This window comes from Camelus ferus, chromosome 21, assembly GCF_009834535.1.
Source record: "Camelus ferus isolate YT-003-E chromosome 21, BCGSAC_Cfer_1.0, whole genome shotgun sequence".
In the NCBI taxonomy this organism is placed as follows: Eukaryota; Metazoa; Chordata; class Mammalia; order Artiodactyla; family Camelidae; genus Camelus; species Camelus ferus.
In genome coordinates, this window is record NC_045716.1 from 20,460,917 (window position 1) to 20,488,353 (window position 27,437).

General features: G+C 40.9%; 1 protein-coding gene across 1 annotated transcript; it reads right to left on the minus strand.

Annotated features, from left to right (window-relative positions):
* Window positions 1-1,396: 1,396 nt before the first annotated feature.
* On the minus strand, window positions 1,397-27,437 carry LOC106730838. The gene is made up of 8 exons (XM_032464765.1): window positions 27,401-27,437; window positions 26,813-26,991; window positions 14,754-14,832; window positions 13,768-14,130; window positions 8,100-8,399; window positions 6,103-6,213; window positions 5,621-5,766; window positions 1,397-3,567 (listed from the first exon to the last, which is right to left on the minus strand). The coding sequence occupies exons 1-8, from the start codon at window positions 27,435-27,437 to the stop codon at window positions 3,457-3,459; spliced, it is 1,326 nt and encodes a 441-aa protein (XP_032320656.1). The 3' UTR covers window positions 1,397-3,456.

A 27,437-nucleotide genomic window follows, 5' to 3' on the forward strand; every position in this document is an offset into this window, starting at 1 on the left:
ACGGTCACGTGGAGGAGACTGGGGGGCAGGGAGAACTGGCCATGAGGTGGGGCAGAGCAGAGCAACATTAATAACATGTGCTTTTGATGTCGGCTCCACTCTGAGCACTGTGAGCGTATTAACTCAGTGACTCTGTCCCCAACTCAGTGAGGGAGGCCCTGATTCCTCCACTTTTATAGCTGAGGACACTGAGGCCCTCGGGGGTCATATCTCTGCTCAGGAGTGTAGAGCTGGGACTTGGCCTGAGGGTCTGATGCAGGCAGCTGGGCCCCAAAGCCAAATTCCTTACCAATTAAACAGTAAGACTCACATACCTTTACCCAAAAGTCAATTCAGCTAAAACAAGTTTACTAAAAGATAGTTTACAGAAGAATCCATTTTCTAAATCACTGAACAACCAATTTGTTCAGTTCGCCAACTTTATAAAATATTTACTTTTTTCTTACTTTTTTCTTATTTTATGCAGATATTTATTATCTTAGATCTGAGCAAATTTGAACAAAGACACTGAATTAATTGTAGAGGTAAGAGGTAGACTGGGCAAATTTTTTTTGCAAGCAGTTTTCTTTATATATATATATATTTTATTGAAGTACAGTCAGTTTACAATGTGTCAGTTTCTGGTGTACAGCACAATGCTTCAACCATATAGGAACATACATATATTCTTTTTCATATTCTCTTTCACCATTAAGTGACTACAAGATATTGAATCTAGTTCCCTGTGATATACAGTATAAACTTGTTGTTTATCTATTTTTATATATTAGTTAGTATCTTTCAGCTATTAATAAAACTCATAACAATTTGAATCAGATGGATTACCAGAGCCTGTGAGAACCTTGGGGAGCAAAAACCCCAGCGATCTGGTTTCAGCTTGGCCCCCTAGCCTGTATCCCCTCCTCTGCCTGTCAGTCTCCTCATCTCTCTGCCCCCTAACCTTCCCCTCCCAGGCTGTGTTGTGAACCGACTTCCCTTTCTGTCTCCAGCAGGGAGCTGGGTAGAGAAACATGGACACTGCTTAAGGTGATCTTAGGAAGAAATAACAAAAACCTGTCAACTAAAACCTCAGAACTCTTCAAAAACTGTTAAACCATTCTATCCAATATGAATTGCTTTGAGTTTTATACATAGTTAAAAGAAAGGAGTTTCTGGTAAATGGATAGATTTGATCATTTTGATGACTTGCTCATTCACTGAATTGGCATCTGGCAACCTGGCCCCCCTCTGCCCTCAGCACCTCTCAAACAGGCATGTCACGTTCAAAAGTTCCTGCTCTGTAGCCGTCAGGGGCACATCTGACTTGCAGGCAGAGGTATGGGATTCTATCTTTGTGGCACCGACTTGTAAAATTCACTAGTAGTTAAGTGGTAAATACCCGCTACACGGGGAGATATCCAATGAAGACCTTTTTTATTGTATGATTCCAGTAATACATAGATAGATATTTATTCAATGGGGATTTCAATAGTGCTGCAATGTTAATTTTTTTCAGGTATATGAAACAGTTTTAGAGATGTATCAATTATCACCTGGTTGAGTTTTGGTTAAGATGAGGTTGACTATTCTGAACTAGTAAACAAAAACTTTAATTACATGCTGTACAAAAAAAGTGTATCTGAAGTAGCATTCTCTGTATTCAACTTAAAAAATAATAACTTAAAAACAGGACTTGATGTGAACCTGAAGGTTTTTCCTCTTAATATTGACATTAATGTTTTAGTTTCAGCAAAACAAAACCACTCATCACATTACATTAAAGTTGTATGTTTGAATATTAATTTGAATAATCATTGCTTCATTGTTTTACTGCTTTATTTTCAGTTACTTTATATAATTTTTGGTTTATAATATAAAAGCTATAGCATAAGACATAAATACATGGTTTCATGTTGATACATCTTTAAATAACATAATAAAAATTTAATCAACACTGAGTAATGACAATTATTTTCTTAAGAGGAATTTTTTTTACTATAAAGCAAATTTTAATTGAATTATTATGAGAAATGAGGATAAAAGGGATCTTTAATAAGCATGACACAAATACCAAATTGACCAAGTAAAGCATAAAAAAAAAAAGTATAGGAGAATTTCATTTATAAATAATGACGCAGAAATCCCAAATAAAAATATTATCAAACACTAGCACATTAAAAGAATAATACATCAGCTAGGATTTATTCCAATAATGCAAGGATGGTTCAATATTAAGATATCTATTAACATATTATTAATAGATAAAAAAGAAAACCATATGATATCTTCACAAATGATAAAAGAGAAACAATAAAATTTAACATTTTATTCTTGGTAAAACTCTTGATAAAATAAGAATAAATGCATATTTTCTTAACATGATACAACAAATATATCATAACCAAAAAAAAATCATGCCTAATGGAGAAATGCTAGAAGCATTTATATTAAAGTGAGAAACAATACAAGGATATTGTTTATCATCACTATTATTTAACATGGTTTTAGGAGTATTAGTCAATTCAGTTAGTCAAGAGAAAGAAGTGAGGCATAAAAATAAAAAAGCAGGAAACAAAAATTATAATTGCTTGTTTTTAATATTTTTATTTACCCTCAAATTAAAAGGGACCCAGTGAAATACTGTTCAAAGAGTACAGAAATTTAGTAACTTGACTTAATATATGTTTTGTATGTATTATTTTAATCAATGGGTTAAAATATATAATGGGAATAAGATCCCATCTTAATAGCAACAAAATGATCCAACATCATTTCAACAAGACATGTCTTTTTACTTTTGTGCTGCATACACATATTATGTAATAAAAACAAGAGTCTGTGAATTACTTGAATTTTAAGAACATGAGATAGTACATTTCCAGTGCCTAGAATGAAGTCTAGGAGGTAATGGAGCTCAAAAAAATTATTTCCTTCCCTTTCCACCACTCCACTCAACAGCACAGCTGGCCCTGAACTTTGTATCTGCCAGCTTTTTGCTTTTTCCACAGTCAAGGGCCATTCTTCTCTCTATTCATGGGTAGTGAGCTGGGTGGTGAGATCCTGAGGGGCATCCACCCAAGGCCCATCCTTCTCAGGGGCCCAGGACCCTCCCTGTCATAGGAAACCATCTGTCTCCTCTGATCGTCCCCTAAGCAGGTCCTGCCTGACCACGAGTGTTCCCTAATGGGGTTAAGTGGGTCACAGCCAGAAGTGTGGCTGAAGGCTGAAGGGTTTGTTTCTCATATTTGGATATTTAAGTAGCAGAGTCACCACCCAAAATCTGTGATGTGAGAAAATTTTGGTGGGGAGCCCAGGGGAGCAGTTCATGCTGCTCTGCTGTCTCAGTGAGATTGATCAGAAGGACCTGGGCTCTAGTCCCAGCTCCACCTTAAGGAGGGATATTTGGGGACCCAGGGGTAAAGGGTAGGATGGGGCAGATCTTGCCAAGGCCCCTCAATACCCCAGTGTCTTCGTGGTCTAAGCATCCTCCTGGAGCTCTGGGCTTGTCCTGATCTTCTCATAGACAGTGTAGATGGCCAAAGGACACTCAGGGCTAAGTGAGTGGCAGGTGCCCTTCTCCGTGTCTTTCTACAATTCAAGCAGAGTTTAGGCATGGTCTCATCAATTTCTAAGCATTAGGTGGAAGAGTCAGTCAAACTACATCTCTTCATGAGCTTCTTGTCCTTAACCATTTAATTCTGGCACTCAGTCCTGAAAACTCCCCAAACTATAGCTTCAGCACAGACCTCTCCTTGAGCACTGCAGAATCTGCACTTGCTCTGTCTTCTACTCAGGATGCTACCTTTCTCTCCCCACTCCAAGACCCCCCCCCAACTTTGCTCACTGCCTCATCTCTTTCAGGGTCTCTCTCTTCTTGGTTAAAATCACGCCCTCCCCCTCCCCCACCTCCCTTTGCTGCTTCATTTTCCCCTGGCATTCATCATCACCTAGCACCACATATTTCACTCATTGATTTGTCATCCTCCCCTCCCTCAACCTAGAATGTATATTCTAACAAGGATTTTTCTTGTTTTGTTGACTTCTGTAGCCCAGAGGGAACACAGCAGACACTCAACAAATGTTTGTTAAACACATTTGTGAATCACCTTGACTGATATCATTGCAAAGGTGCTTTGAAAAACTGAAAAGCATCAGGAAAGTGTAAGGTACTATTACTGTAATCCCCATTTTCTAAAAGAAAAAGCTGAGACTTTGGGAGGAAAGTAATTTTCTAGGGTTGATCAAGAAGTCAGTGTCAGAGCTGGGTCCTACACCCTTTTCTCCAGCTTCTTCTTCATGCCATCCCATCTCTCTTCTGCACTTAGCTCCCTGTCTCTGTGAAGGAAATTTATTTTCTCCATCAGACTAGGAACTCCCCAAGGGCAAGGACTGAGGTGGCAGGGGCTTCAGGACAGGCCTGAGCTTCTGGGTCAGATGTGGCCTGATCTGTTTCTCTATCCCAAAGCCACACATTGCTCCCCTCCTGCACTTCTCTGGTCAGAATACTAGGGGTTGGATCACAACGACCTATTTCCTGAGTCTTCTGAGGTCCAGGTTATATAGAGACATAACTCAGAGGGACTGACATGGGAAGTCACAATGTGGCAGGCACTGAGGCAGTTAGGACAGTGCACAGAACACTGGGCTGGGGGTGAGGACACCCCATTCTGTCTTGTGTTTGTTATGGTTCTCTGATAAGTCCAAGTGTTTCCTTAGTGTCCCACTTTCCCTCACTATAACCTGTTGGGACTGAACCAGGTCCTGGTGTTTTGTTCCTTCATCAGAGAAGTCAAAGGATGGGAGAGGAAAGGACTTGGCTACTGGCTACTCCTAGGCATCCTGACAGCGGCTCTACTTGCTTCTCCTCTTTTTTAGCCTAGAAGCTCTCAAAGGGTAGGACCAGAAGTATCACTGGGTCAAAAACCCCAGGAGTGGGCCCAGCAACCTTAATTTCACCAAGCCCTTCAGGGGTTTCTGATGCAAGCTCAGTTTCAGAACCACTGAAGTCCCTTAAGTGTCCTCTCCTCCTCCTGCCAGTCCTGTCTCCAGATCTTCCCCTTGGTCAAATCATCCCATCTGAGACCATAGCACCTATTTCCAACTAAGGGCCAATAGCCACATGAGATACTCTCCCAGGGGCATCTCATCAGTGGGGGAAAAAAAAAAAAAAGCTTTACCGAAAGAAATGGTATTAATGGCAGGACCTCAAGAAGGTAGGAGGGAGAGGGACTCCAGGTAGGGGAGAGGGGAAAAGGAGCCTTTCCTGATGCTCCTGCCCTGTATCCAAGCCCTGTTAGTGTGGCTTACTTACACTTCCTTGAGTCTTATATAGATGGCAGGATCTACCAGAAACCCAGTCATTTACACTTTTGCCTCTTCTGCTCTGCCATCCCTCCTCCTTGGGTGGCAGTGGGGATCTGATGAGGTTGTGGACGTGTAAGTGAGGCATGCTCCCCATCAGTGGTGTCCTCCCTTTGCACCTCAGCTCCCAGGATGTTGTGAGCACCCAGCACAACCTCCATATTGTCCAAAGCAAGGATTGGACCCAGAGCCTAACAGAGAACAGAATACTCTGGGCTTCCCAGGACTCACTGCCTCTGAGCATATGTCAGTCAACCTGATCTGATTCCCATAAACCCACCTTAGGGTGTCTCAGGAGGCTGCTCTCTTCATAGAAAGGGTCGTGGCTGTTGGCCTCACCAGTCTGCAGGTCAGCAGACTCCTCTGTGGGAAGGGCCTGAGGAGCAGCTGCAGAGGCTGGCACTACTGGCAGGAGAGTGGACTCGCCTGTATGCAGCACATGTTCAAGGAGCATGTATGGAATTGAGGTGACCCCTCATCAGCCCTTGTGGAAGGGCAGCCATTGCCCTCTGAGTCATTAGATCAGGCCCCAGACCCTGTCCTGTCCCTGCCATCCACCCCCCTTCCTTTCTGGGCATGTATGCTGCTCCTGCCCCCAGCATTGCTCTACCTCAGCCTTCTACCAGGAATGGTTCACAGGAGAGGTCAATGAGCCTCTATCTGCTCATTGTCCTGCCCCCCTCCCTGGAGTCTCCTCCATCCACTCCCATCCCTAGGGCCCCCCCATCCCAGGGCTCCCCTTAGGGTCTACCCAGCACCTGCCTCTCCTAGTCTCCATCTTCTTCCTCATCCAGATCCACACTCCAGCCCCGAGGATCACCATCAGAACTGTGGGAAGGATGCCTCTCCAAAGCCATTTGCTCTGAAAAGAACCTGGAGTCAAAGACTGGTGTCAGATCTGCCTCAGTCAGGCTTGTTGGGTAGGCAACAGGGAGGAGGTGGGACTACCCTGGCTCAGGGCCTGTATCCCAAGTGTACATCCTTGATGCAGCCCTGAGGTTTCCTCCTTTCTAGTCTCTCTACACACTAGCCACTACCACCTTAATGTTTCTTCTACCAGGCTTTCTGTCCATCTCTGCACAGGAACCTCAGAGGCACCCATTAGCTGCATGTGCCAATGTTCATCCCCTCAGTCTGCCTCTTTTCTCCTCTCAGACTCCCAGAAGAAAAATATATTCTAAGAGGGAGAAGGGGTAAAAGACTCTGGGGTCACCAGATCTCAGGGTATGTTCTTCTCTCTGTTTGGAATGTCTTTTGCACAATGCCACAAGAAAACTCTTATTCATCCTTCAAGGCCCATCCCTTCTCTGTGGTGCCTTTCCCAACTCTAGCAGCAGTTACTCACCTTTGTCTCTCTCTCTCTCTTCCTTTCTTTCTTTCCCTCCTTTCTTTCTTTCCCTCCTTTCTTTCTTTCCCTTTTCTTCTTTCTTTCCCTCTCTTTCTTTCTTACTCTTTCTTTGTTTTTTTCTCTCTCTCTGCCCATCCCTCCCTTCCTTCCTTCCTTCTTTTCTTTGTGCTTGAACCATAAGCTTTGTATTTTTCCCAACTTTAGCATTTAACTTCTGGTTTTATATTTAGAAATTTATCCTCCTCTTTTCTGAACTATTTTCTAATAATTGCTGACACATTACTTGTCATAAACTGCACTGATAGGGTTATGTGGATTATTTCTTTTAATTCTCACAACAGCCCTGTGAAATAGATACAATTATTATCTATATCATTGAAAGCCTACAGAAATTAACTTGTCCGGGATCACATAGCCAGTGTACTGTGAAGCCCTCACTGCACTGTAAGTTCCTTGAGGGCAGGGGCTTATCTTATTTTTCACTGAGCTTTCCCCCCACCAGCAACTAGCAGGCACTCAATCCGAGTGTGTGGGGTGAATACTGAGTAAGTAAGGAAATGAGAAGGAAGAGACTGTTCAGATGAGAGCCCCCAGTGAGCAAGCAGAGGTCAGGAGGGCGTTGATGGCATGGGGCAACTCAACTGGTAATTAAACCTGCTTTATTACATCAGTTGTTCCTGCTCTGTACTCCTACGGAAAGAAGAAGCATTTGTATTTGATGACACCTGGGCCTGAGGCTCCTTTATAAAGACTCCCACCCCCTAAACTACCCTGTGTAGTCCCTTTATGCAGTGAGGCAACCCACTAGGCTGATAGGGGTAGTGTGGTAACTGGTCGTAGTGACCGCAGGTGCTCACGCTGCTCAGAAGAGGGTTGAGCTGTGGTTCATGTACTCATGGTTCATGTAACCATTTTTTGAAAGGGCAAGTCTGGTATGCAGCAAAAGACAGGCATCTATCAACCTAAACCCACTGTGCAATTCCAGCTCTCCAGGGACTAGGGGAGGGGGCCCGAGTCTAGGGGACAGAAGCACTCCAGGGCTGCGAGCAGGGTGCCCTGAGGTTCCTCAGTCCTTACTCCTCAGATCCTTCTCCTTCCCTGCTTGGGTCTGATGTCTAACTCAGCATCCCAGGATCCTCCATGCTGAAAAGGGGTGTCCACGTGCCAGTCCCACACTGATGTCCTGGGTGATGTGTTAGTCTCCATATATTGGTCCAGTTTTTGGACTTGCAGGTTTGAAGGCTATCATGAGCGTGTGGTCATTCACTGAGGTGGGGACTTTTTAGTTGCATCATATAAACTGCCTTAAAATGTTCCTCGTCCCACCATTTTCCCTGAGTCCTCCCAGTCTTGCCCTCCCCGATTCTCTGCCAGCTCATTTTCATAACCCTTCCCAGCAGATCACACTCACCCTTCCACGGACAGATGTCCTCCAGGTGTAAGCTTGTGTTCTTCTCATCCACCGGGTTGCTGACCACACAGGTGAGGTGACCATTGAAGTGGCTCAGAGGCACACTCAGGCTTAGATTCCTGGAGCTGGGGGCTGGCCCCAGTGGCCCTCTCTGCTCCAGCTCCCTGGGGAGGCCCTGGCTCAGCCAGGTCACTGTCAGGTTCTCTGTGCTTCCTGGGATCTCACACTCTAGACTGATGTTGCACCAGCCTGATGTGTTGGATGATGAATGAATCTGGATCTGGGGGTCAGGGATGGGCTCTAGGGTAAGAGGGGACAAAAGAGAAACTGAGGTTCAGGACTGGAGGCCCAGCCAAGTAGATCACCGCTCTCAGCTACATGATGCAGTTGTGGGAAGTTTCTAACTATAGGTCTGGGGAAGGAACCTATTCCCCCCCGGCCTAAAAGGTTCTGATTCCCAGCACTGGGGTAGACAGTTGAGTCCCTTCTATGCTAAGTTAAGTCTAGATAACTAAATTATCATGATATATATGATAATTAGGTGTATATGTGATATTAATATATATGCTAGTCATATATATTATTGTATATATAGTAAAGAAAATATGAGAAGGGTTGAGAATACAGTGGAAAAACATGTTAATCCTCTTGTTTTGTTCAGAGAATGAAAAATATATTGATTAAATGTTGAAGTAAAGATATAAGTTTAATAACCAGTGGGATAAATGTACAACGTTGTATAATTTCCAAGCTAGTAGAGAAATTTGGATCAAAGAAAACTGTATTAATCAAGCAAAAGGCAAGAAAAAAATAAGAAAAAGTATAAATAAAAAACATTAAATAAAATGTCTGGAATAGGTCCATTACACGTAAAAAATACATTTGAATGCATTATATCCTCCATTAAAAGCAAGACCCAGATTAAGCAAAGCCAGATGTATGTTACATCACCTAATGACACAGAAAGATTAAAAACAATAGATGAGGAAAAGGCCAACAAAACGATTGCAGGTGTGGCAAGAGTCACGGTGTGGCAAGAGTCTCAAATAAAATTTGAGATAAAAAACATTAAGTGGGCCAAGTAGAAATATGTTAAATAAATATGGACCTAACAACATGGTTTGGAAATGTGTAAGTCAAGTTCACTGTTACTCCATGGATGACCTTCCAATGGCAGATAGGCCTAAATAGACTAGAAGACAGGATAAACTATAGGTAAAAACAGACATTAATGGCCAGGTGGCCAATCTCATAGGACGCTCATTCCGCACTCAGTCCCACCTCCCTCACTGTCTTGACTATTATGAATCTAGAAAGCTTACTCTTCAATTTTAGTCTTTTGTACAACTGCATTGGTTCTGACCAATAAAGTAGGGGAACTCTTCTGGGTGAGAGGAAAGATCCTCACTCCTGAAAAGAGAAAGCCTCAAAACAAGAAAGATTCTTCCCCGTGTCTTTCTCTCTTTTACTATTTTTATCTTGGAACGATGTCTGAAGCAACAGCCATCTTGGACCAAGAGGCAACAAGCATGAGGAAAAAGCTTGTGCCAAGGATGCAGAGCAGAAAGATGGAGTGAGCCTCTGTCCCCAGGGACAGTGCTGAGCAGATAGGTGGATCCCAGCAAAAGTTATCTCTTCACTTCTTATTATGTGAGAAAAATAATTCCCTGTTTGCTTAAGCCTTTAAAAATCAAGTTCAATGTTAATTTCAGTCAAACATATTCCTAACTTGTGTGCATAGATAACAATAAAAAAGATTTGTTCAGCAAAATTAAAGTTGATTTTTTTAAAAGACCAGTCAAAAGAAAAAATACTTGGTATCTTACTAAAAAATTAAAGCTGTGAGTAAATGTCTTTAGGAATAAATAATTTGGCATAACTACAGGTAAGAGGATATATTACTAATTGTAAGAAAACATAATATACAGCTACATATCAATAAATTTGAAAAGGTAAATGAAAAGATGCTTTTCTAGGAAAATGTAAATGATCAAAATCCTATTAATAAGTGGCAGCAAACCTGAATACACCCATAGTTCTTAGAAGAAATGAGGAAGGTGGAAAAGATCTGTCCTTATAAGGTCACAGAGTGCATATGGCTTTAGAGTGAGTGCTACCAAATGGTCAAGGAAAAGACAATTCCTGTGTTATATACACTGTTCCAGAGCTTAGAAAGGTGAAATGTTTCTGAGGTCATTCTGAAAGGACAGTTTAACTTAATACTCACATCAGACAAGAATACCAAAACCAAAACAAGACACAATACAATTATACAAATCTAAGGACTAATGTCAGTTACAAATAAAGAATTTTAAAATTCCTAAATTAAATATTCACAAATATAATCACACAATACATCATGATCAAGCTGGGTTTATTATAGGAATGCAAGGATAATATAATTATGATATTTATTAGTATAATTTACTCTATTAGCAGATGAACAGAAAAACACACCTGGCATTTATTGAGAAGGTATCTATTCCCAGGCAAAGCTCCAAGGGCTTTACATAAACTCATCTAATCCTCACTGTAACCCTGTAAAGTTACATGGATTAGCTGTGTCGGTAGAATCATCTAGGGCAGGGGTAAGCAAAAGAGTTAAGGGTCAGATAGAAATACTTTAGGTTTCACTGGCCATATGGTCTCTGTCACAACTACACCACTTTGCCATGAGAAGAAGAAAGCAGCCAAATGCAACATGTAAAAGAATGGGTATGGCTGTGTTCCAATAAAACTTTATTTATAAAAATCAGACATTGGGCTGGATTTACCAGTGGTTATAGTTGATCTGCCCCCTTGATCTGGGGCAGTTGTTAAAAATGCAGATTTGTGGGCCCTTCCCAAGACTCACTGAAAATGACATTTTTAGGTCACTTCTTTAAAAGATCTGATTTAATGAACAGATAATAACTGAAATATAAAACCAAGTGGGATGACTATTACAAAGCGTCATGAAGCACAGACAGGCATTTAGGAAGTACATGCCCTGAGGCATGTATTCACTCAGCATGTGGTTCTTCTGAACTTTTATTATGCTCTTTTCAGTAGGTGAAGGAATATTAATCAGACTTGAATAATAAAAATCCTAGAAGAATTAGATGTGTTTCTGTAGATATCCTTTAAAAATTGCTTACATCTATTTGGTTGGAAATTACTTCCTGAATGCCTCCTGGGAGCTGTACAGAACACTAGGCAGATGCCAAGAAGAGTTGGGCATGAGCCCTGCTCTCAAGTGGAGAGTAGCCCACACAAATAACTGTAGAGCAAGACAGAGAGAAACTCGATCCATAAAAGAATTAGGAAGAAGAACTTTCAGTTGGAAATATCCATTTAATACGGATCAGAAAAGCCTTTTCTTAGGACATAGCAGCTCTGAAAGCCACGAGGTAATGGAGAGAGAGGGTGGGGGCTGTATCTGAGGCGCAATGTGCCTGGCTAGAAACACGGCTGGGACAATGGATGGAGGCTGTCTGATGATGAGATGAGCGCTTATCTGTACAGGTGATGGGGTGCGAGCAGGTGTTGCTGGGAGAGTAACATGGGCCCTGGTGGGCTGCCAGAAAATGCCAGAAAATGGAAGGCGAGACAAAGGGAAGCCAGCTAATAGCACCTTTACTTTTTCTAACAACTCCTCTTTTGCTCCAACCTTGTGGTACTGACATGTTAGTCAAAGCACCCTGACCCTGGTTCCAACGGAGGACGCAGGTCCCAGGGCTTAACAATTATAATATGCTATTTTCCTGGCCAGTGACCCGTCTAAGGGTGACGTTATAACCCACACCCAACCACTAAGTGCCTTTCCTTAGAAATTCCCTGGGTGGAGTGAGCCAGGAAACTCCCTTTGCTGTCTGCTTGAATGGAACCCACAGCTGCACAAGGCCATATTCCCTACCACGTGGAGAAGCCCAGGAGAAAAAAGGCCGACGGGAAAGGGAGAGAGACACTGAAAGCAAAGGTGAGAGAGTACACGATCCCTGCCAGACAGAAGACAAAAGCCCATCAGCTTTCCAGTTCCCATGAGCACAAAAGGAACTCCTTTATTGCCTCTTCCTCCTAGAGACCTATGCATCCTTTACCGTGAAAACACTCTTTATTGACCTATTTGAATAAGCTTCCATTTCTTGCTGCCAAAAGAGACAGGATGAGACTATACCCGTATGATGTTGCTCAGATAGCTCTGCCAGGAATTTATCAGCCTAGGAGGAGAGAGAGACAAGCTGAGGAATCAGAAGCTGGAGACCAGGGAGGCCACTGATGTGTTTCTCCATCCTTCGCCGACCGGAAACCCCAGCTTGGGGAGTCAACGCAGTCAACCCAGCCTCTTCTTATAAAGCTTTTCAATTCCCTCTGTTGGAGTCTTTCACCCCTCCCCTGCTCCCACTAGGTGAGGTGTGCAGGGAAGGTGCTGGTGGTTCAGGGAATGTGTGGGAGATGGATACTCTCCAGAGAGCCACCAGCATATGTCAAGAAGGAGAGGGCCTGGTGGCGAGGAGAAGGGTAGAAAGTTTGGAGCATGGCACATGGAGGAAAGCATCGGGAAACGAGCCTGAGGAGACAGCCAAGGACCAGATCCTGTGTGCAGGGTTAAACTTCTTTTCCTGAGTGCCGTTTATCCTATGGGGGATGGAGACCCAGAGCATTGTCTGGTTTTAAGCAGGGGAATAACAGGAAGAGAATTCCAGCCTAAAAACATCAAAATATCAGCTGTATGGAGGATAATTTGGAAAAGAGAATGGACCAGAGGAAGGAAAGCCAGTTAGGAGGTTGCTGGGATAACCCAAGCAGAAGGGGACGGAGGGTGGAGGCAAAGAGGACCGATGGGGAGAGCTCTGACAGGTTGGATACCCCTAGGCTGAGTTCCCTCTCCTCCCTTTTTTCCTGCTTTCCCCACCGCACTGTCTGCCCTGAGCTCTCCGCTTCCCCAGGGAGGGTGTTGAGCTCCTCGTTGGCTTGGGAGCTTCAGGGGGCAGAGGCTGGCTTTTCTGGATCTCTGACTTGTGTCTAGGACAGAGCTTTGTCCCGAGCTCTCTCTAGCTGGACTTCAGGTCAACTGATTTAAAAGCATTTTACCTGATGATTAGTTCTAACACTCGACTCCTGCTTAAGTGTCTTTTCTTCATGTTTTTTGATGTCCAGCTTTGTTGTTTCAGTTTTGCCAACTTTTTTTTTTGTCACTTAGGAATTTTTAAATCAGTTTTGAACCAATGAATTAAGGACATTTTGGATATAATTGTATATTTCTAATAATTAACTTTGCAGTATTTTATAATTGAAAGTTCTTTTTTTTATACTTTTGGGTGAGCCTCTATAATTTTATGCTCCTGGGAGAGGCTATAAAGTGATCACCCTGCTTTAAGACTTCCATGGGTTGTCTCTCATGAGCCTTGGAGCCCACCCAGTATCCTGGACCTTCCCTCCACCAGCTGTGCGTGGGTCCCTAGAGTTGGGGGTGGGAATTTGGAAGAGGGCCCAGGAAGTTAAGAAATTTATCTAGTTTTTTCTAAGATGTAATTTTTAAAATTTGTTTTATTTTTAGGGCATCCAAAGAGATATTATAAACTCCTGAAAAGGGGGGGGCAGGTGTTAAACATCTGATTTTAGGCTAATTTACTTTAGATAAACTGGTTGTTGGAAAATATGGTTGGGGCATGGTCCCACACCTTACCATATAAACAGAGTCTAAAGGCTTCCTCCTGGGATTTTCCTGAGCGGAATTTGATGTTCGCTGTATATAGTCCACTCATTTCCATCGTGAGATTTCTGATGCTCAAGGAAGCCATCCTTGTTAGGCTGAATCTGTGCTTGTATTTTTCTTCAAATTCATACCAATCAGGACTGGAGGCATCAGGCTTCCAGGACACCAGCAGCTGTGGTTTATCATCCTCAGAATCCCACTTCCACTCGATCTCTCGGATGTTAGGATACAAAGCAGAGTTCAGCTGCAGCTGGACAGATCCCCCCACAGTCCTTTTCGATGTGCAGGAGGAGCTGGGGTCTTTGACAGTCTGGGAACCTGATGAAGGAAGAGCTAAGATTAGGGGAAAGAAGAAGTAGAGCAAACGTTATGCTGTTGATCTACTGTCTGTTTCACATCACAATAATTTTACATTTATGAAAAGAGAAGTATCCACTTCTACAGACATGGGAACAAAGCTGCAGAGGTAACGTGCTTAGGCATTGGTCTTGCCTAGAAGCTGACAGTTTTGATTCAGGCACATGTCTGTCACCCTCCCATGCTCGTGCTGTTTCATTTCCTGGCAGCTTGTACTCAGTATGCCCCTTGGTCTAATTCTAGGAAATAGAATCTGAAAATACTGAAGTTTATAAATGGTAGTACAACTTCCCCCTCTTTGTTTGTATACACCAGAAGAAAATCATTTCAGCTTTCTCTGCTACCACTATGTCTTCCTCAACCCACTGCCTTATGGTTTCTGGCCATCATTCCTCTGAAATTGCTCTTAATTGAGTTACCAATAACCCCCTAAAATTAACAAATCCATATATCACTGGCCAGTCCTAGTATTATAGGACCACCTCATGGTTTGACATATAATTCTTCTTTCTTTCTTGAAACTACTTATTTGATACAAATTTTTACCCCTTTGGGTGCTCAGCCAGCCCTCAGTCAATAAATGTTTGATGAGCTAGTACCCTTGAGGTTGCTGGAGATGGTGAACAAGCAGATCAGGTCTCTGCTTTCATGGAACTTCCATTCTAGTGAGGCAGACTTCTAAAAAAGCAGGGAAAACAAGTGACTTCAGGCAGTTGTAAGTGCTATAAAAAATAAAAAGATGTGGCACAGCTTTCCTATCTGTTGCTTGGTATCTGAACTTCCTTGTCTTATTCATGGAATTTTCTACCTTATGATGCAAAGCCCATCCAAGATGCTAGATACCCTCCCAGCTGCCTTTGCAGCTGAGACGGCACATAACCTGGGCTCCTCCAATCAGATGCACCTACCCAGAATTTCAAACAGAAGCTAGTGACATGAAGAGAGGAGGACTACTGCATCTGTGCTGTCAACAATGGCAGCAGCCACCTCGTCACCTGAGGCAATTGTGGCAGCAGATCTGGGGCAGGGAACGGTCCAGAGACAGTGGCGTTGGGATGTAAGCTGTGGTGTCTGTATCAGGAGTGATAGACTTGCTTCTCCTGGACCAGCTCTGGTGGCACAACTTAAGGTGTGGCTCCTGGATGAGTCATCTCAAAGACTGGTCACTTGGACCCCTCAAGGTCTTTGGGCCACTGCTCTCCTTTTGGGAGTTTGAGATTTGCAAAGGTTAACCACTGCATATAAAAATAGCTAAAAAACAGATTTCTTCTGCATAGCATAGGGAACTATATTCAGTATCTTATAATAAACTTTAATGAAAAAGAATATGAAAACAAATATATTTATATACATGCATGACTGGGACATTATGCTGTACACCAGAAATTGACACATTATAACTGACTACACTTCAATTAAAAAACAAATAAATAAATAGAATATAAAAATAAATAAATATTTAATCAGTCAGTTGATTTCTGTTGTTTGTAACCAAGAAGTGTGATGGAGACTTAAAATAATGTGATAGAATACCGGTGGTTTGATGGAAGTGTGAGGTGTGGGTGTTCATCAAGAAAGCCTACTAAGAAGATGTGACAATTGAGTCCTGAATCATGACAGCATGGGATGAATTATTTCAGGCAGCAAAAAGAGCATGTGCAAAGTTTCCGGTGCAGAAGTGATCGTGACCTACAGGTGGGACTGAACGAAGAGATGTGGCTGGAGCAGAGGGAGTGAAGAAGAGATCTTAAGACAGAAGACTGAGGCAAGAAAGACTTTATAGGGTGAGTAGGGGGTTTGAATGAAGTCCAAATGCAACAGGAAGTTGCCAGATAGTTTTTACCCAAGTAATACCATGGGATTTACATTTTCATTGATCATTTTAGAATATATAGTGTTTGCAGAATGGTTTGTAGGAGGGCAAGAGGAAGAAAAGGGACTCCAATTCAGAGGCTTTTGCAAAAGGCTAAGTGAGAAAAGATGGTGATAGGGGATAAGAAGAAATGGGGAGATTCAGAAAAAACTGGGAGGTAAAATAATAGAGATTGCTGGTGGACTGGATGTCAGAGAGAAGGAAGAGTCAAAAATGACTTCTAGATTTTTGGCTTAAGCATCTGGGCAGATGGGGTCACATTTATTGAGCTGTAATTGTCATTAACACCTGGGTAGGTGCAGGTTTGGGGTGAGGTAGGCATAGCATAAGAATTCCATTTTAGACACATTCACGTCGGCTTCCAAGAACATATGTTAATTAGGCCATAAGGTTTGGGTCTGAAGCCCAGGGGAGATGTCAAGACTAGAAATGTGGCCTTCAGCACAGCCATGCTACTTAAAGCCATGAGATTAGCTAAAATCACCCAGGGAGACATGATAGCTAGGGAAGAAAATAGGGCATAGCACTGACCACCAGAGTGTTCAGGTCCTTTGAGAGAGGTGGAGAAGGAGCAGCCAGTGGGGAAAACCAGGTGAGTGCAGGGTCAGAAAAGCCAAAGAAGGAAAGTGTTTCAAGAAGTTGGGGTGGACAACTGGGGCAGTGCTGCTGAGAGGTAAAGTCAGACTTCCTTCCTTTCTTTTCTTTTTCTTCTTACACTTCCACAATTCTTCAGTGCTTCTCAGTCCATTAGTACTTACCTTCTTAATATACCTATTTTTCCACTATTATATTAAAATATTCATATAATACTTATCCTGCCCTTTATTCCTCTTTGCTCACCACCACCTCAAGTAGAATGAAAATGCAGAACATTTCTAGCCCACATTCTCTGCTCACTGCACAGCTTTCTAATATCTTATGCTTCTCTCTGCAACATCCTTCCAACTTGGAGGTCTTGCTGACATAGTCAAGTGTTCTATTTCCAGACATTTATTACATTTTCTCTGACAATATGACTCCTTTATTCAAGAATCCTTATTCACAAATTCCAGTCGCATTACCGTCATCCACTGTGGTTTAATTACAACTGTTGTGCGGTTCTGTGCTTACCAAGTGCGTATTCTTTATCTTTCCTTACTCTTAGGACTAACTTCTTGTTTGACAGACAACTTTTTTGAGGATTTTCCTCAAATAGGCTCTGTGAGTGATATATTCTCTGGATCCTTACTTAAGTGCTAATGTCTTCTCTCACCCTGCTAGTAAGGGACACTGAGGCTGAATAGTAAGGATTTGTGGATTGCTATCTGTTCCTTTAAGTAGAGTATAGATATTTTTTCACCGCCATCAAGCTTCCAGTGTTGTAGATGAGAAATTTGGTTATTTTTCCTTTCAAAGTATTTTCCCTTTGGAAACTTTTGAAGTTTTTGTTCTTTTTCGTTGCATTTCAAGAATTGTACCAGCATACTCTCAGGTGCATGTCTTTTTTTTTTTAATTGAGGTGGAATTCTCATACAATTACACTATAAAGTGTATAATTCATGTATTCCCAACGTTGTGCAACTGCTACCTCTTTCTAGACATTTTCATCATCCCCAAAAAATATTTTGTACCCATTAAGTGATCACTCTCTCTTCCCGCTCTCCCAGCCCCTGGTAACCACTAATCCACTTTCTGCCTGATCTGGATATATCACATAAAAGTAATCATACAGTATGTAACCTTTTGTGTCTGCCTCCATTTACTTAACATAATGTTGTCAACGTTCATCCAAGCTGTAGTATGTACTAGTATTTTGTCCCTTTTTATGACTGAATATTCCATTGTACGTGTATACCACAATTTGTTTATCCCTTCATTCACTGATGGATATTTGGGTTGTTTATACCTTTTAGCTACTATGAATAATGCTGTTACGAATATCTGTGTACAAGTTTCTGTGTGGACACATAGTTTATTTTCTCTTGGATATATGCCTAGGAGCGGGATTTCCGGGTCATACGGTAATTTAATTTTTTGAGGAACTGCCTGTTTTCTACAGTGGCTACACCACTTTACCTTCCCAACAGCAATATGCATGGGGTCCTATTTATCCACATATTCACTAGTAGTTCTTATTTTCCTTTTTTTTTTTTTCTATTAAAGCCATCCTAATAGGTGTGAAGTAGTAACTCATCGTGCTTTTTTTCAAAATTGAAGAACTTTTACTCTGTGATTACCATATTTAGAGTATAAAAAAATCTACAAGTTTTGGAGATATTGTTTAGAAGCGTATAACTGGCAAAGAACTAAAAGTATACAATAGACAATCAAAACTCAACAGTAAAAAATCAATCATGGGCAAAAGATATGAAGAAACATTTCACCAAACAAGATATACATATGGCAGAGAAACACATTAAAATATTTGCAACACCAATAGCATTTGGGGAAATGCAAATTAAAACTATAATGTGATATCATTACACAGCTACCAGAATGGCTAAAGTAAAAAAATCATAACAAAAATGCAGAGAACCTAGATCACTTATATTTGGCTGATGTCATTGTGGTTTTGATTTGCATTTCCTTAGTGGCCAGTGATGTTGAACATCATTTCATGTACTTGTTGGCCAATTGTATATCTTCTTTAGAGAAATGTCTATTCAAACCCTTTGCCCATGAAAAAATTGTTTTGTTTATCTTTTTGTTGTTGATCTGTGAGAGTTCTTTATATATTCTGGATACTGGACCCTTATCAGACATATGATTTTGCAAACATTTTCTCCTATTCTGCAGGATGTCTTTTCATATTTTCAATAATATATTTTGATGCACAAAAGTTTTTAATTTTGATGAAGTTCAATTTATCCGTTTTTCTTTTGTTGTTCATGCTTTTGATGTCAAATCTAAGAATCCTTTGCCAAATCTGAGGTCATGAAGATTTACTTTTATGTTTCTTCTAATAGTTTTATAGTTTCAATGGATTGTTGACCCATTTTGAGTTCATTTTTGTATATGACATCAGTAGGGATCCAACTTCATACTTTTGCAGTTATCCCAGCACCATTTGTTGAAAAGGGTATTCTTTCCCCTCACTGAATGACATTGACATCCTCATTGAAGATCATTTGGCAATAGATGTTTGGGTTTATTTCTGGACTCTCAATGCTAATCCACTGGTCTATATATCTATCCTTATGCCATCACCATACTGTTTTGATTACTATAGTTTTGTAGCAAGTTTTAAAATTGGGAAATGTGAGTCCTCCATATGAATTTGAGGATCAGCTTTTATATTTCTGAAAAAAAAAAAGGTTATTGGAATTTTGATAGGGATTGAATTGACTCTATAGATTTATTAGGGGAGTATTGCCATCTTAACAGTATTGTCTTATATCCCATGAACATGGGATGTCTTTCATTCATTAGTGATTTTTTAATTTATGTCAGCAGTATTTTGTAGTTTTCAGCATACAAGTCTTTCACCTTCTTCGCTAAATTTATTGCTATATATTTTTTTCCAATGCTATCATAAGTGGAGCTGATTTCTTAATTTCCATTTCAGATTTTTTTCATTGCTGGCATATAGAAACATGATAGATTTTTGTGTATTGTTTTTTTACCTCACAACTTTGTTGAATTTATTACCTCTAATAGTTTGCATGTGTGTGGATTCTATAGGATTGTCTATAGATAGAATCATGTCATCTGCAAATAGATATAATTTTATTTCTTTCTTTCCAATTTGAATGCTTTTCATTTCTTTTTCTTGACTAATTGCTCTGGCCAGGATTTCTTATACAATGTTGAATAGCACTGGTGAAAGCAAACATCCTTTTTCTTGTTCATGATCTTCAAGGAAAAGCTTTCAGTCTTTGACCATGGAACATGATCTTCACTGTGGGCTTTTCATAAATGCCCTTTGTCAAGTTAGGAAGTTAGGGAAGTTTCCTTCTATTCCTAGTTTACTGAGAGTTTTTATCATGAAAGAGTGTTAAATCAAATGCCATTCCTGCATCTATTAAGATGATCCTGTTTTTTTTTTCCTTTATTCCATCAATATGATGTGTTACACTGTCTGATTTTCTTCTGTTAAACCACAGTTGAGTTCCTGGGATTAATCCCATTTGTAATGGTGTGTAATCTTTTAAATGTGCTTTTGGATTCAATTTGCTAGCATTTTATTGTGGATTTTGCATCTGTATTCATCATTCATTGGTCTGTTGTTTTCTTGTGGTATCTTTGTCTGGTTTTGGTATCAGGGTAGCACTGGCTTCATAGAATGTATTAAATTGTTATTGATCCTCTTTTTTTTCCAACTGATGAACATTTAAGTACTTTTCCTTTTTTGCCTTTTAATATACAAGTTATACTATTTTTCCCAATTTGTGACATTTTTTCTGTGTGTAATCCTTTTTGCCATGAGGAAATTTTTATTTTCATATTGTCAAATCTATCAACATTTCTACTTACAGAGGTTTTTGATTGTTTATGTGCCTGTCTTTGTCATACTTAAGCCGTTCTCACTCTTGGTTATTAAATAAATTATCCCTTTTTTTTATTTAATTCTTTTTGTGTGTGATATATTTTTTATTGTGGTAAAATATACATAACACAAAATTTAAAATTTTGATCATTTAATTCAGTGTCTTAAGTATATTCACAGTGTTGTGAAACTATCACTATTATCCAATTCCAAGTGGAAATTTCTAGGTGCATTTAAATCTTTGGTCCTTGTGGAATTTATTTTGGTATAAGGCATGTGGTACAAATATAACCTTTTTTTCCCTGATGGCTAGCCAGTTGTCTCAAAATAATTTATTGTGTCTCTTTTGGGCTTTCTATTTCTATTAATGTGCTGATGCTCTGCTGTTTTGATAACTGTAGTTTTGTGGTATGTTTTAATGTCTGGTGGATCTATTCCACAATTATGCTTATTTTTCAGAATGTTTTTGGATATTCTTGCCTCATATTTTTCCATATAAGGAATCTGCTTACCTGTATTTTGTTTTTAAAACTTTGTTGGTAAATTTTTTAAAACTAGGATCACATGTAATCTATAGATTAACTTCAGGATAACTGATTTCTTTACAATTTAATTTTCCTATTGGAGAATATGCTATTTTTTATTTGTTCAGGAATTATTTTGTATTCTTCAATGGCATTTTAAATTCTTTGTCACATATCTCTTACACATCTCTTATTAAGTTTATACATAAGTATTTTATTTTTCTGTCATGTCTTCCCAGTTATTAGTATTATGTAACATGTTCATTTATTTCTTTGTATTAATTCAGTATACAACTCTTTTCCTGAGTTCTCCTATTATTTGTAATAATTTTCCTATGGATCTTTTTGGATTTTTCAAGTAAAAAACTAAATCATTTGTAAGTAATGATAATATAACCCTCTTCTTTGAAATTTTTATACCTCATTTGTTTCTCTGGTCTGTTGAAATAAATTTCTAGGCCCAAGATTGAGCCATTCCTGCCTGGGATGCCATGTCAGCAAATTGAAACTTAGCTAACCTTTGTTTTCTTATAAATGTACCATATGACCAGAAATTGCAATATCCAGTCAGCCAGTCCCCAAACACCAGGCCAGCTGTAGGCTCTATGCTTATTTTCTTGTTCCTTATTCATTTTCTATTTTTCCTTTCCATGTTTCTTACTCTTTATCCTATGAAAGCTTCCTTCTGCCCACCCTATTTTGCAGTTCTCCAGACTCTTGGGAATGGAGAATGCCTACTTCATGAAGTGTTAAATCAAGCTGGTTTTATCAGCTTTATCAGCTAGGATGCCTAACACAGTTAAATTACAGTGGTGATGGTAGAATCATCCAGTTCATAAACATTGGTTAGAATTAAGCTATGAAACTACCTGTGCCAGTTACTTTTTTAAAGAGTAGGTCTGAGACAATTGACTCTGCTTTTAAAACAAAGTAATGTGTTATTACAGTGTGTGTATATGTGTATGTGTGTGTGTGTGTATGTGTGTGTGTGTATATGTGTATGTGTGTGTGGTGTGTGTGTGTGTATATATACTTTTATATATTTGGTCTTTGTCCACTACTCCTGGGATATAGCTCCTAAAATCTTTGCAATTCACTTCCTGCTTTCATTTATTGCTCTAGCTCTGATATAGCTCCAGAGGAATAAAAGTGAAATGGGTATCTTGCTCATAACAAGCCCCTTTATACCACAGCTGAATTTATGTTCATGACATGACTTTTGCAAAGCTCCTTAGGATCAGGTTGCCAGAGGAACCAATCCTGTTAGCAGGTTGGAACTTCCAGTCCCACACACTGTCATCCTGACAGGTGAGAAGCACTAGAGACGGAGCTTAATCACCAAAGTCAATGATTTAATCATTCTGCCTACATAATGACATCTCTATAAAAACCCAAAAGGACTGGGGTGGATCTTCCGAGCTGGTGAAGCAGGTGCTAGGAGGGTGGCGCACCTGGAGAGGGCAGGTAAACTCTGTGTCCCTTCCCACATATCTTGCCCTGTGCATCTTGTACATCTGGCTGTTCATGAGTTACATCTTTTTATAATAAAGTAAAATGATTTCCCATTGTTCTGTGAATTGCTCTAGCGAATTAATCAAACCTGACAAGAAGGTAATGGAAATCTCTGACTTAGAACCAGTCTGTCAAAAGCACAGCTAACAACCTGGCCTTTTGACTAGTGTCTGATGTGGGGAGAGAATAAGGGACAGGACATTTAACCTGTGGGATCTCACACAAGCAGCAGGTAGAGGGTGTTAAAACTGAGTTAAATTGTAGGACCCTCAGCTGGTATCTGGAAAATGACAAAATTGATGGTGTGGGGAAAAGAACTCATATGTCCAGTGTCAGAAGTAGTGTGGGGGCAGTGCGAGAGCAGAGGAGAAACACAGGAGTGTGTTTCCATAGCAGGTAATTGATGTGTTTAGATTTTCTTTCTCTTCTGGACTCAGTATTGGTAGATTACATTTTTCTAGAAAATTATCTATTTCATCACGGTTTTCAATATATTTGTATACAGTTAATGCAAAATAGTTTCGTTTGTTTGTTTAATTTCCTTCGTATGTGTGATTAGTTCCTGCTTCTCAATTTCCACTTTTGGGTATTTAGGTTTTCAAGGGAGGATTTTTGAAAGATAGGAGACACTAGATCATGCTTGTGTGCTGCTGGCAGTGATTCAAGGGCTTCGTTCTCTTTCAGACAAAACACTCGAGAGCAGGAGACAGTCTGTTACCACAAAGCAATGTTTGGTTTTTGGAACAGGGAAACAAATCATTACAGAGTTCAGGAAAAGGTAGGAATGAGGGAGTTTCCAGAGATGAATCCTTTGATGGAGAGAGCTGCAGGAGAGTCACACAGCTGTGAAGCTGGAGCTAAATTCTTGTGTGTTCATGAGCTGCCTGACTCCTGGGTTGTTTTTTGGGTTTTGGTTTTTTTGGGTTTGTTTTTGTTTTGTTTTATTTTGTTTTGTTTTTGGTTTTTGGTTTCTCTCTCTCTCTCTCATATTTAAAGGAATTTATTAAGCTGTTTCTCTCAGGCTACAGAAAATATTCTTTACTATGAACAAGGAGATAAAGTCACAATTTACAAAGAAATTGAGAAAACCCACTAGAGGGAAATTGGTACCACCAGCCTTACAAGATCGAGGTTTCTGATTTCTAATTCTCTTCCTAGTGCACTTCCAGAACCCATCAGAACATGCAGGAAAAGGACCAAATCTAATAATGGCTGAAAGGCTGGGTAAGAGCCATGTAACTAAGGTCATTTCGCTCTCTCCTGTATCAGCACATCCTGTGTCCTGCTTTGAGGACACATGCAAATAAATATATATTCATAACATTTTGCCTTTGCAAATTTTTAAGGAACTGAAGTTAAATATGATGGTATGATGCAATATTCTTTAAATGTCTTAAAATTATTTTAAATAAAGGACAAGCATTCACTAGCTCAGTCAACTTCAACTGTTAATGAAAATGAATTAATCATGAACCCAGCACTTGCTTTCATCCAAGATGCATTTACAGGAAAGAGTTTTTGTTTTGTCACTGTTTAAGGAATGGAAAGAATGTCTTGGTTAGAGCCACTGGGACCCACCCAGCTCCCTGCCCTCCCCTGTCATGTAGGACTCCATGCACCTTGGTTATGGTTGCTCTCAGTCTGCTGAGAATTCACACGACTGATGCCTGCTTGGGCAAGGTAGGAACAGCTACATCCTGTATGAGGGACTTCCGGCCCTCAGTGGTTGTTCAGCAGTCAAGAGCACACAAACTGAGGGCTGTTAGAGGCAGAGGTGGCTTCCTGTGTACCCCTCACCCTGCCACCTACACAGCTCTCTGAGGATGTTGACAAATGGCACAACAGCAGACAGTGGAAGTGCTCTGAGAGCACAGAAGAGCCAGCCTAGATGTAACTACGTCTCAAGAAAAAAAAAAAAAAAAAAAAACCCACTGGGTCTCCCTGAACTGCTCGCTGGCCCCACAGCCCTGCAGGAAACAGTGCTACCATTGTTGAGTAGAAAATGGAAAAATAATTCAAATAGAGATGAGCAGAAAAAGAGCAGCTGCTTCCCTATTAAGAAATGCAAATACATTAATCTTCCTAGAGGCTGGGGTAGGAACAGAGAGCCAGAAGTAGTGAGAGGAGAGTAACGAAGAGGTCAGAGTTGTGTGTGCGGGAGTGGTGGGGAGGGTTAAGACAGTTGTCGCAGTGAGTGCAGCTTGCATCCACCTCTCTGCAGCCTAAGACAGGACGTGGTCCCGGAGCTGTTAATCCTAGTGATACTTCTTAGTTCTGAGATCTCAGGCAGGTCGATTGACTTCTCTGAGCCTTGGTTTTCTCAAGTGCAAAATGAGGATAGCGTCACCAACCTAATGGGGCTTATGTGTAAAGCACATTCCCAACATATGTCACAGTGCTTGGTGCTTAGCAGGGGGGCTTCCATTGCGTTGACCCTTCCTGACTCATTAGGAAGCCCTATGGGAAACTTGTCAGGTGTGACTTGTGAGGCTGAAATGAGACAATGTGCATAGTAGTCCTAGTATAGATCTGGCGTATGGTAGCCGCTTAACACGTTATTTATTCCTGTTTTTCCTTCTAACCAAGTCCTCTTCGTCTTCCCACGTGTCCAGCCAACATTGCTGACCTATAGCAGTCATTGTCACCACCTTTGTGTTGTAATTTGTCCTTATGTAATTTACCCTCTTGTTGGGTTCTAATTTTTTCATTATTAGACCAAAAGGAGTATCTTTGTGCATAATATTCTTCTGCATGAAGGTTTTTGCCTTTGGGTAAATCCCAGAAGTGGAATTACCAAGGAAAAATTATAAACATTTTAAATGTTTAAATGTTTCTGACACATCGAATGAACTACCAATAAGCTTTTTACTCATATAAAAAGCTTCCCATAATATATGAGAGCGACTGTCACACTGCCCATTACCATCAGAGTATTCTCGTTAAAGAGAAAAAAAAAACTGTGTTAATTTGATAGGCAAAGCATGATATCTAGTCTTCTTAATTTGCATTTGTTTGTTTATTTGTGAAGATGACAATCTTTTCTTTTTATTTATCTTACCTATTTTTTATGCTTCACCTGTTCATACCCTCTGCTCAGTTATCAATGATGGTGGTAGTATTTCTCTTATTGATTTGTATGGGGAAACCGGTTTTTTTTAAAGGCTCCTACAGTGTTTACCATGTGTAGGAGGCGGAGGGAGCAGGGAGCTCAGGGGAGCATTCCATCTCTGTGTTACCACAGTCCCCTTGATTCCCAGAGGAAAACCACCTCCGTTTTTAAACTGTTTAAAACTCAATTATGAAACAAGGAAACAATACCATTTTTTGTCTTTTACAGTGTCTATTTGCAAATCTTTCATCAAGATAGAAAACATAACACTACATACATGAGTAATCTGTGTCCCTGTGCCAGACGCTGATCAGAATGTACTCGGTTTCACTTAATCTCCCAAACAGCTCCTTCAGTTAGGTGTTACTCCATCCGGTTTACAGGTGAGGAAGCTGAAGCTCAGGAAGGTAAAGCCACTTGTCCCAGGGGATATATACTTTTGCCCAAGATTTCATGGCTGAAATGTTGCAGAACCAGAATTTGTGGCCCCGTGGGTGTGGGTCTGACTGCAGAGCTCAGCCCCTCTTTCCACCGTGAAAAAGTTTTAAGTAGGAAAGGGGCCAGCCCACAAGTCACACACAGGGCAACATCTGCAGCATTACCCTCAGCCCCCATGAAGAGTTAGAAACAGCCTGTAACCACACGTAAAGGTCACCAGCAGATGAGAGACTGGGGTCCCGATTCCCCCGCCTCCCCCACCTCTGAAGTTGATGCCACAGCTCAGCTGTCCCTGAACGATGGGGTGATGGGAGGCTGTCCTGGCCCCTCACTCACCCCATCTGCCCTCTTCAGCCTGGGTACAGAGGAAGGAAACAGGCTGGGGGATGGGTAGGGACAGACAAAAGGGCCTGAGATTATGGAGATCATTCTGCCAAACAGGAAGCTGGAAGATGAGACATTGGTCGGAATGTCAGCAGCAGCAGCCCAGCAAAGCCAGGTAAATAACTGCCTTTTGAAGTAAAGTTTTGATGAGGATTTTTCTGTCCTGAGGATCTTGCAGGCATCCCAGAAGGGCCCTTGTCCCTCTCTCCTCTCCCTCAACCCTTAAAGAAACTTGAGGAATCAGGAAGCTGATACCATGCAAGCCCCAGCTGCCCACTTGTCTCCCTCACACCTGACTCCTCAGCCTCCCACCACACCGTCCCAGAAACTGCCCCACCTGTCCTGTTACTCACCGAGAATGAGGCTGATTTGGAGCACCAAGCTCTGAATGTGGGACCAGCTGCAGCATAAGGAATCCATGACTGCCCAGTGACAGCCTTAGACCCGGGCTCCTCCTCTGCCCCGCCCCTGCCCCTCCCAGCACGCGCTCTCCTCTCAAATCCTCTCAGCACACACCAGAGTCTCTCCTTGCCTGATGAGCCAAAGGACATACAAGGTTTTTAAAATGTGTGTTTTTTTCTGATAAGAATAATCCATGCTGATTATATAAAATTTGGAAAACAAAGTTGTACAGAAGGATAAAAATCACACCTCGCAAAGCGAACCATCATAAACATTCTATTTTTTCCAGCTTTCATGAGGTATTATCAACATATACGTAGTTTAAGGGGGACAAAATGATGGTTTGATACATGAATAATCTGCAAAATGATTACCACAATGAGGATAGTTAACATCTCTATCCCTTCAAGTAGTAACTGTTTGTGTGTGTCTGATGATAACATTTAGGATCTAGTCTCTTGACAAGTTTCAAGTGTAGAATGCAGTTCTTACTGTTCATTGTAGTCACCAAGCTGTGCACTAGATTTCCCAGAACTTACTCATATCCCTGCTAAGTTCGGACTTTTTGACCAACAT

Excerpts from the sequence above, each read along its gene's own strand:
- LOC106730838 (XM_032464765.1), bottom strand. The coding sequence starts at position 27,437 with ATGTTGGTCAAAAAGTCCGAACTTAGCAGGGATATGA. Across the intron at positions 14,131-14,753 it reads CATCTCCAGCAACCTCAAGG|CTCTTCCTTCATCAGGTTCC; the intron begins GTACTAGCTCAT and ends CCCTAATCTTAG. Across the intron at positions 8,400-13,767 it reads CTTTAGACTCTGTTTATATG|AGCCCATCCCTGACCCCCAG; the intron begins GTAAGGTGTGGG and ends CTCTTACCCTAG.